This window comes from Orcinus orca, chromosome 4 (genome assembly GCF_937001465.1).
Source record: "Orcinus orca chromosome 4, mOrcOrc1.1, whole genome shotgun sequence".
Taxonomy (NCBI): domain Eukaryota; kingdom Metazoa; phylum Chordata; class Mammalia; order Artiodactyla; family Delphinidae; genus Orcinus; species Orcinus orca.
The window spans coordinates 48,654,301-48,665,138 of record NC_064562.1 but is presented as its reverse complement, the minus strand read 5'-3'; the positions used below and the strand labels follow the sequence as shown (position 1 = coordinate 48,665,138).

The window sequence follows — 10,838 nt, the reverse complement described above, 5'->3', positions numbered from 1 at the left end:
CATTGCCCTTGAGGATTAGGAAATAAATTGCATACCGCATAAACTCTTGTAAGTCAATGTTGTTATAAGGTATTGTCACATTTTATGCTGAAGTTTTTTTGTGTCTCCAAAGAGCACTTTAAAGAGCTTCCATGTCTTTATCTCAATTACACTTTATTTGAGATGAAACCAAATGAATAAGGACACATGAGAATTACCGTTACACGTGCAATAGTTGAGGTACATGTCTGAAACATTAAAAAATCAAGACTTGTTTTCTGATCAGTGGTGCATTTATTGATAGCATTGTCTTTTAACAAAGAAAATATTTCAGACTACAGGGTATATATGTCAATACTGCTTTGCACTTAATTATTTGCTTAGAGAGTGTACATGCATATATAAATGGTACAGTTATACACAGCACGGATATCTCAGATGCATTGTATGAGAGGCCCACAGGCAGATTCAAATACAGATGCTGACGGCCATGGCAGCTTGGCGAGGTCCAGCTCGATTCCAAACTGCTCCGCTTACCAGCATGCTCCCAGGCTGGGGCCTGCTGACGTGTGCCTCAGGATATTCTCTGGAGTCCTGGGAAGCCTACAGCTGTTCTCGCAGGCAGCTGTTGTGTGTGGGATGCGGTTGTGAGGACATTGGTCCAGATGTGGGCGTTACGGAGATTGTGGGCTTAAGCATGATGAAATTCAGCTGGTCAGAGGTGGAAGAACAAAGACAAACTCTAGCCTCTAACAATGCTTCACAGCTGGATTTTAAAAGCAACTTTCTACCTTTAATGACTATTTCAAAATAATGCTTTAAATTTTCTAGTTCAAATCAACAAGCTTATGTATGAAGATGCCATCCCTTTTTGGAATTATTTCAGTATAGTTAAAAAGAAACGTTTTAACACAAAATACTTGCTGGTAAAATGGTAACTCATGTAGTCTTCTTTTGAGGAGGATGTAGAGATTTTTTAACTTTTGGAACTTTCTTGGTTTTTTTATATTTTCTCCCTTTTTTTTGCTTTTTTTTTTGGTTGACCTGTGAGGAGACAGAAAAAAAAGGGTAATGTTTCTCTATCTTACCATTTTTCCTTCCTTATATTATATTTGGACTCTCCAGACTGTGGTCTTTCTTTATCCTCAGAACCGGTTTAAAGTTGCTTCAGTGTCAGAGGGGCTCTTTTTGATTCTATTTCACTCACTTTGATGAGGAGGCAGTAGCCTTCTGACTGGTTCTCTTCTGTCCATTTTCTGGGCTCATTACTACCCCCACTGCAATCTTGCTTATGACCCACCTGTCCCAACTATAGTTTTCTGAGGTTGGTACTATTATCATCCAATGTTTACAGATGAGGAGACTGAGGCTCGGAGCCGGTGACTTGCCCAAAGTTGCACAGCTAGTATGTGGCAGAACTGCTAGTCTGTCAGAGTCCAGAACCAAGTGCCCAACTACATATTCTGTGGCCCTCTTCAAACTTAACCCTTTAGCACACCATGCAGGATTCTTCCCCCTTTCCTGGTCTACTTTTCTATCTCAATCCCTTCACTCCCTCCGCACAAACTCCAGCCACATTACCCGAGGTTCCTGGAGCACAATGAGCTCTCTCATGATTCTAGTCGTTTTTTTCATGCTGTCCTTACCCTCCTGGTGAACTACTTATCCTTCAAGACCCAAATCAAATGTCACCTGATATAAAAAGTCTTCCTTAACCCTTTCTTCCTGTCTCCTCACCTCTGGCAAAGTTAATTACTCCTTCTTCTATTATCTTCAAGATTCTTGTACATATATTTATTTTATATTTTTCACATTGTACTATAATTAATTGTTAGCAAATTTGCTACAGAAGGAAGGGACTTTATCTTATTACCTTTTTTTTTTTTTTTTTGGTTGTGCCATGCGATAGTTCTCCAACCAGGGATTGAACCCGGGCCCTGGCAGTGAAAGTGCCAAGTCCTAACCACTGGACCACCATGGAATTCCCTACCTTATATCCTTTCTATCCTCACTGTCTACCATTCAATACGCATTTATTGTATTGGATAAGAAAGACAAGCTGCCTACCCTCATGGAACACACATTCTAGTGGGAGAGATAGACAAGTGATACTGTAAGCAGGACTACCATTACACCTCAAGGTGATGACATCATTCTACGAAAAAAATAGGAGCACAATAACATGAATGAAGAACGTATCCTTAAAGGAACTACATGATTCTTTGTTTTCCAAAGTTAATTTCTAAAAGAAAGAAAATTTTGTTCCTTTTTTTCACCAACCTGTTTCTCCCACTCTTTAATCAATTCTTTCACATCTGTTGAATTTGGGTTTAGACAGGTTTGAGCCCCATTCTTCATTGTAGCACTACCAAAGAAATAGCAACAAGATATTTCTTTTTACTTTTAATAATTTAAATGCTTCATCTTATCCACAGAATTCAATTCCCCAATTAAAAATGTGCTTGTGTCATCACTATAAGCATCTGAGACTTCCAGTCTTTTTCCTGCCTTTTCATTTTTTAAGTGACTGAGGGGACTTAGATACATTTCTAGGATAGCACATAACTCTAAGTTAAAAAAATCCAACAGGTATATGCAATAGGAGAAAGTTAAATCTAAAGATAATATTGGTTCTGTTATGATGGAAAAAGCTATTTAGGTTTAAGTGAAAATATAAAATAGACAAGTTGCCAATATATCTACTTTCTTTTCCCCCAAAACAATGAAAATGGGCATGCATTTTGCTAAATTTTCTAGTGAAACAACTTAAAACATAAATAAAATGTTTTCTTAAGACAAGATTAACAGACTGGTTGAATTTTTAAAATTACATCAGACTCTCCAGGAACAATTTAAAGACTATTTTCTTTAATTTCTGTCTAATCTAAGAATAAGAGTAGTCATTCTATACATCATCCTTGATTTAGGTTTCAAAAAACTTACAATAGGCATATCCTTTAATCTAGCAATTCTAATCTCTAGAAAGGTATTACTAATAGGAAAGAATTAAAGACACAATATTGCTACAATAGCAGTTTGTTTTCAATAGCAAAAAAATTGGAAATAACCTACATTTAGGTGTTGGTCATATAGATTATGGTACGTCCACATGATAGAATAAAATTTGGCCATTAAAATTGACATTATTAGGAGAAAATGATGTTATTACAGAAGATTTACTGACAAGAAATGTTCATTATATAGTGTTAATGTAAAAGCAGATTACAAAACAGTATGTAGTGTATGATTTTATTTTTGGGTACATATATTGTGTGTATAAACATATATATATAGCGTCTATATATGTACACACAAAGCCAATGAGGGAGATTTGGAAGACTATATGCAGAGAGATTAACACTACCTATCACTGAATGGTAGGATTATAGACGATTTTTAATTCCTTCTTTTGGGTCATTTACATTAAACATTTTCTGCAATGAACATGTCATCTTTGGTTCCTAACCTCTACCAGAAATTGCTTGTTTTTTTAGAAGAAAAGGAAGTAGAAGACTGGATTTATGGAGGGGCAACTATCTGCATTTTAAGTGTCTGAATGGGCAAGTATTCTGAGGGTAATACTCACACTAAACTTATTGCTGGAGCCTATATGTTGGATGAGTTTTTACTTACATGATTTCAGTTTTCTCACAAGAAGGGCTTGGGGCAAATTGTTTAAGGTCCTTTAAGGATTTTGAATGGATCGTCCCTGGGCTGGTGTTGATGCAGGAACAGCGTCCGTTCCTCATTGTTGGAGTTCCTAAGGGGGAAAGAGAGGTAGAAAACATCGATTTAGAGCAATGTCTCAATTTAGGCGATCCACCTAGATGATACATTTGACTTAGTCATGATTATTACTATCACTTACTGAGTGTCTGTTAATCATTACCACGAGATTTTGAGTAGGTGTTATCTCCGTTTTATAGATAAAGAATCCAAGGTTCAGAGAAGTTAAGTAAAAAACAAAGACTTTCAGCTTTTAGGGGACAAGTGCAGGGTCTCAGCACAGGTTTCTTTGGGTCCAAAGGCATTACTCTTTTTTTTTTTTTGTGGTACGCGGGCCTCTCACTGCCGTGGCCTCTCCCGTTGCGGAGCAACAGGCTCCGGACGCACAGGCTCAGCGGCCATGGCTCACGGGCCCAGCCGCTCCGCGGCATGTGGGATCTTCCCGGACCGGGGCACGAACCCGCGTCCCCTGCATTGGCAGGCGGACTCTCAACCACTGTGCCACCAGGGAAGCCCCAAAGGCATTACTCTTAACTACCATATTTTACAACCTTAGGAAAAGGGATTTTTATAATATTCAATAAATGTCTATCACAGGTCAGATACACAGATACCTAATTCGTGTGTGCTATGCAGACCATAGTATCTCAAGCAACTCCCAAAGCCATTTTTTATCTGACCTTAGTGAAATGGAGTTGGTACTCGTTTCAACAAAAAGCTCCACTTAAAATAACTAATTACCACCACCATCCTGATCTTTCCCACTGCCTTGGTTTTCAGTAGTACTTTAAACTTTTGAAAATTCTTTAAAATACACTGTCTTCATTCCTTAATTTTTTCATTTATTCAACATACATTAACTCAGTACTTCCTACATGCCATACATTGTATAGTAGGTAGAAAAAGCATAACTATAAAATTTCCATTTTACAGCTGAGGAAACTGAAGTCTAGAAAAGTTCATTAATTTGCCCCAAATAACAAAGGAAGTTAGTAAACAGATTAGGGACAACCTCTCTGATTATTGGATACTTAATTTGTTAACCACAGACATACTTATCAAGAAACACTGTCAGGGTGACAAAAATAATTTAGGAGACAAAGTCTTCCATCTCATTATCACCCAGTTCAACAAACATTTATTGAACACTTACTCTGTGCCAGGAATTCACACACGTGGACTGAGAAGACTTGTATTTGACTTGGCAGGTCCAAGATATGAACTTTGGATAACTGACAACAACTGACTCACATCACTTTCTGATGCACACAAAGCAGTTACCTTTACTGGCAAATCAAGAGACTTTTCTAGCAGTTCACATCTCTGACTTTACTAACCCAATATAACTCAGAATCCCTTACCTTGAACTCCAATCAGAGTCAGGAAGATGATACCCAAAAGGAGAGAAACACCACTTTTCTTCATAGTGGTAGAATGGAGTTGCTCCTGTATTTGTTCTACTGAGTCACTCCTGTATTTGATTTTAAGCCTGAGAAATTCTTTAGAGAACATGCTCTTGGAAATCATATTTATTTAGGAAATCCGTTTCCCTCCTAAAATCTGATTGGCTGGTTGTCTTAGCTGATCCAGCTAAACTGACCACAAACTTAATTGTGCTGGGGGAAACCCTACTCTCTGATCCAAGGGAATTTCTGCATGATTTATATGTTTCCATTTCACATAAATGGGTAGTTTATCATAAGAGATGTGAAACCATCATCACTGGCAGCCTTTAGCACAGTAACAGCTGCTCACCTGGATGAAGAATAAGTTATATAATGAATATAATAACATCATACAAGAAGGGCTGGAGATGTGGTTTCCAGATGGGAAATATTAAAGTCCAGATAAGTAAAACACTCTTCAAATTTTCTTACTATTTGTAGAATATCTTTATGTATAATATATGGCCACATTTATTTTTTCTTATATTGCTTACCCAACAATCTTAAACAATCAAAATACATTAAAAGGCATCTTAATTAATTCAGGGACTAGGTCATTTCCTACTGTGGTAGGCTCTTTTTGTTTTTTATGTCATTGCTGCTACAGATTATTATTTTTTTAAATAGATAGAATAATGGATCAGTTGAAAATAGACAATGGGTACTACATCAAACTTTAAAACTTCTGTGTATCAAAGAAAACAATCAACAGTGAAAAAGCAACCTATGGAATGGGAGCAAAACATATATCTGATAAGGAGTTAATATTATATGGAACTTCTACAACAACAAAATCCAAATAACCTGATTAAAAAATGGGCAGACTCGAATACACATTCCTCTAAAGAAGATATACAAATGGGCAATAAGCACATGAAAAAAGTTCAACGTCACTAATTGTTAGGGAAATGCAAATCAAAACCACGATGAGTTATTGCCGAAGACCGGCCGAACGAAGAAGATCAAACCAATCAGAGCCAGAAGGGAAGGGGTAAGGACATGAAATAGCATCGACAAATGGGGTCAGCAGGACCAAGACTACTGCTGGTTGCAAGGCAAATTTTATTGTGCTACAGCTGCAGATTATATAGACTAGAAAAGGGAAGGTTGCCAGACGGTGGTTTACATTATCTGAAGACTGTCTCGGCTCAAGGTTAACTTCCCTGGGAGAAAACCCATAAACCCAGAATCATCAAAAATAACCTGCAAGTGCAGGGGGCAGACAGCTTTGCTTGTCTCATTTTACATTCTTTCTGATCTCTGGACCCTGGTAATTTATCTCCCATGGAATGGAACAAGGAGGGGAACAAGTAGGGACAGTCCCTTCGAGCAGCTGCAGCATGCCTGGCACGTCCGCAGCCTGCTCTGATGGCTGACTGCTTCCCACAAGTTATCACCTCATACACACCAGGATGCCACTATCAAAAAACAGAAAACAGGGGCTTCCCTGGTGGCGCAGTGGTTGAGAGTCCGCCTGCCTATTGCAGGGGACACGGGTTCGTGCCCCAGTCCGGGAAGACCCCACATGCCGCGGAGCGGCTGGGCCTGTGAGCCATGGCCGCTGAGCCTGCGCGTCCGGAGCCTGTGCTCCGCAACGGGAGAGGCCACAACAGTGAGAGGCCCACGTACCGCAAAAAAAAAAACCACCCAGAAAATAACAAGTGTTGGCGAGGATGTGGAAAAGTTGGAACCCTTGTGCACTGTTGGTGGGAATGTAAAATGATGCAGCCATTATGGAAAACAATATAGAGGTTCCTTAAAAAATTAGAGGGTTCTCAAAAATTAAAAATAGAATTACCATATGATCCAACAATCCCACTTCTGGGAATATGTTCAAAAGAATTCAAAGCAGGATCTCAAAGAGATATTTGCACACCCATGTTCAAGGCAGCATTATTCACAATAGCTAAGAAATGAAGCAACCCAAATGTCCATTGACAGATGAATGGATAAAGAAAACGTTGTATATACATGCAATGTAATATTATGCAGCCTTAAAAAAGAAGGAAATCTTGTCACATGCTACAACATGGATGAAGCTTGAGAATATTATGCTCAGAGAAATAAACCAGTCACAAAAGAACAAATAGTCACAGGAAGTATCTAAAGTCAAATCTTAGAAACAGAAAGTAGAAAGGTGGGTGTCAAGGGCTGGGGGAAAGGGTGAGATGAAATTAATCTTTAGTGGGTTTAGGGTTTCAGTGTTGCAAGATGAAAAAGTTCTAGAGATGTGTTATACAATAATGTGAATATACTTAACACTACTGAACTGCATATTTAGAAATGGTTCAGAGGGTAAATTTGATGCTACATGTGTTTTACCACAATAAAATATAATAAGAGTAAGGGATCAGTTGCATGTAATGAAAATCCAAATTAATAGTGGCTAACTAGATAAAAGTGTGTTTCCCCAAACAGAGGAAGGTGACTAGGGCTTATACGGTGGTTCTGAGATCTCCATGAGGTCTCCCAGGCTCCTTCTATCTTGTTGCTTTATCACCATCTCTACATTGCTGCCCTCATGCATGTGGCCAACGGGGGCTTGCCACCAGGTTCACTTTCAAAGTACAGCTTGGTGGGAAGGCAGAAAAAGGGCATCCCTCTCATTTCTTCACTTATCACTTGTCCATACCCTGGACAAGAATTTATTCACATGGCCACAGCTAGCTGCAGGGAAAGTTAAGAAATGTGATCTTTATTCTGGTTGATCCACTAAAATTTGAGGGTTCCAATACTGTAGAACAGTGTTTCTCAAACTTTTTTTTCATAATTGCTTCTCCTGAGATAAATTAGATCAAATTTAAATTAACATAAATCTTAATTTAATTTCTTCTTAAAGAGAAAAATTAATTAAGAAATAAAATTTTGTTGGGTAGGGTTGAACTTTGGTGGACCATAAGTCATTGTAATATCTAAGATTTTTTAGCCCCCGAAGGAACCAATTTTCTGTCCCCTTCAGGGCAATCCTTCCTCCCCCGCATTGAGAATGCACGCTGTAGAGTAGGAGGGGAACAGATACTAGCATTTTCTGTTACACAATGCACATTTTTGGACTGGTTTCTAGATGGATCATTATGTTTAAATACAATATTAAGAATTCTTTTTGAAGAAAACTTGTGGTGATCTTTGACACAGCTTATTCATTTGTTTATGTTTAATTTTTGGTAATGACTGTGACCATGGGTAGGGTGGAGCTGGGTTCAGGTCCCAGCCTTACTACTTAACATCTGTGTGCCAAATACTTAACTTCTATGACCCTCAGTTCCCTCAGCTGAGAAAACTATTACTAACCTCACAGGTTGGTGAAATTAATGGCAACAAGCAATTTCAACTGCAAAACACCATAGAGCTAGTGACCATTTTTTCTAGCAAAGAGAGTTAGATGGAACCTTCTTAGGATAAAGAACAAGGCCTAGGGCTTCCCTGGTGGCTCAGTGGTTGAGAGTCCGCCTGCCGATGCAGGGGACACGGGTTCATGCCCCGGTCCGGGAAGATTCCTTACATGCCGCGGAGCGGCTAGGCCCGTGAGCCATGGCCGCTGAGCCTGCGCGTCCGGAGCCTGTGCTCCACAGCGGGAGAGGCCACAACACTGAGAGGCCCGCGTACCGCAAAAAGAAAAAAATAAATAAAAAGAACAAGGCCTAGAATGGTCTGCCCTTGCCCACCTTTCAAGTCTCTTCTTGCATAACTCTCTGCTCCACCAACTCTGCTTTTCCTCCTTCAGTTCCTCAGAGGGGCAATGCTTCTTCCCATCACACTCCTTTTGCTCGTCTATTCCCTGCCTGGAATGCTGTGCCTAATCTGCCTCCCTATCCTACTGCTTAGTAATTTACCCACCTTAGATTTCCAGGTTAGCATTTCCCCTGGGGAGACTTCCCTGATCCCCAGACTTGGTCAGGTCCCCCACCATGTGATTTCATGGCACTATGCGCCTCTCCTCATTCAAAGGACATGCAAGGCAATGTTACGTTATCTGCTATCTTACGGTGAACATCTCCTTCCACCACTAGAACAGGGAAGGCTTGTGAGGGTCCATGCCGGCGCGCAGTGCTGAGCGCAGTGCCTGGCACTCAGTAGGCGCACAGTTAACACGTGCGCATCAGTAGGCCTACAGTTAACACGTGCGCATCAGTAGGCCTACAGTTAACACGTGCGCATCAGTAGGCCTACAGTTAACACGTGCGCAGGGAACCAGTGAGGGAACCGAGGCCCCCGGCCTGGCTCCGCCCTGCGCGCTTCTGGGCTCATCAGGTGTAAGCACACGGCGCATGCCCAGCCAGTCAGTTTACAGAACCTTCGGTGGGGAAGCTGCCGTCGCAGCCGGAGCATCTTGCTCCGCTGGTGGCCCTGCTGGTGTTTACGCTACCTGCGCCGCTCCCACCATGAAGCACGTCGAGAAGAAAGGTAGTGTCTGTGCGCCTCGGGATCTCTCCCCTCTGCCTCCTGCGTGTCCCCTCGACCCTCACCTCCCAACCCGAGGGGGTGGCGCTTCCCCGAAGGACGTCGGGAGCGGAGTCCGGTTTGCAGCTTCCACGCGAGGCTTGGGCTGAGGCCGGCGGGACTGTTGGCCTCGGAGGGGCCGGGTCATTGGGGCGGAGGCCGCCGGGCCAGGTCTAGGAGGGTCGTTCGGCCTTGGGTCGCGGTGACTGGGACGGAAGTCTACCGAACGAGAGGAGGAGGTGCTGGGGTCATTTAGGAGTCACTCGAGGTACAGTCTTACTTTTTTTATCCGGAGGTGGCGAACTTCCTCCGGTTGCCAGCAGGACAGAGGCCGGCCGAGTGGTCGGGCTGCGCCTCATGCGCCGGCGCGGAGCAGGTTTGGCCCTTGGGCCTGAAGGCTGGGGCCGACGCCCTCAGATGAGGCGCGTTCCTCGCTTGTTTCCCAGGCCTCCTATTGGAAATTGTCTAGACAAGGCTGAGAGAAAACACGTTTACGACTGAAGGGGCGTTTATGACTAGATGGGGCATTTAGGGGAAACAGAAACCTGGGGAGAGGACACGGCGGGCAGTTCTCACAGCCCTGGGAAGGAAGCCAGGGATTAGAAGCCCCAGGGAAACTAACAGATAATTGCGTTTCCCTTTGGATGGAGTTTTAACCTCATTTGCCTCCTGTCCCCCAGGCATTAAATGCTGATGTCACCCTCCCGGGCAGAGCAGGGTTCTGTTTTCACATGCGCTCGCCTGTCTCCCTCTTTCGTCTGTTTGGTTATGGGGCCAGTGCTGTCTGTTTGATTATATACACAGCGTGACCCTGCTGCGGTGAAAATCTGAGTCTTCCCTTTTACTTTGAAAGGGGAAGTAAGTTTCTCTCATAGTGAAACCCCCAGGCCTGTTTGAATTTCTTGCCTTGTGGACTTCCCCTCCTCTCAGCAGCTATTGCTAGTATTAAAGGATGCTGACTTGAAAAGACTTTATTTCTTGAAAGCCTCAGAAACCCCTACTTAGCATTCTGATTTTTCTTCTTTGCCCTTTTCTCCCCATGCAGGGAGTCATTCCTTCCTTCCAAAGTATTACAGTACGGGAAGTTGCCTAGAAGCATATCATAGCTGGAGGGGTGTGAGGGGTGGAGTGGGGTTCATGTCCTGTCTGTGTCTCAGGTAACGAAGAGAAAGGAGCCAGTTCTTCCTTTACTGATCTTAATATCTGGCCTCCTGGTTTATGATTTTTTATCTAAAGTTTATGGAGTGG

General features: G+C 42.0%; 1 protein-coding gene across 2 annotated transcripts; it reads right to left on the bottom strand.

The window, feature by feature from the left end:
• Positions 1-259: 259 nt before the first annotated feature.
• Positions 260-10,026, bottom strand: CXCL9 (C-X-C motif chemokine ligand 9). Of its 2 annotated transcripts, none has more exons than XM_033406503.2 (4): positions 9,871-10,026; positions 3,613-3,739; positions 2,260-2,344; positions 260-1,023 (listed from the first exon to the last, which is right to left on the bottom strand). In XM_033406503.2, the coding sequence occupies exons 1-4, from the start codon at positions 9,947-9,949 to the stop codon at positions 919-921; spliced, it is 396 nt and encodes a 131-aa protein (XP_033262394.1). In that variant the 5' UTR covers positions 9,950-10,026; the 3' UTR covers positions 260-918. The 2 variants fall into 2 exon arrangements, with proteins under 2 accessions (XP_033262394.1, XP_004280237.2); XM_004280189.3 differs by lacking the exon at positions 9,871-10,026 and adding an exon at positions 5,067-9,268.
• Positions 10,027-10,838: the final 812 nt, after the last annotated feature.

Excerpts from the sequence above, each read along its gene's own strand:
- CXCL9 (XM_004280189.3), bottom strand. The coding sequence starts at position 5,232 with ATGATTTCCAAGAGCATGTTCTCTAAAGAATTTCTCAGGCTTAAAATC. Across the intron at positions 3,740-5,066 it reads GACTCTGATTGGAGTTCAAG|GAACTCCAACAATGAGGAAC; the intron begins GTAAGGGATTCT and ends TTTCCCCCTTAG. Across the intron at positions 2,345-3,612 it reads TGTGAGAAAACTGAAATCAT|TGCTACAATGAAGAATGGGG; the intron begins GTAAGTAAAAAC and ends TTTCTTTGGTAG.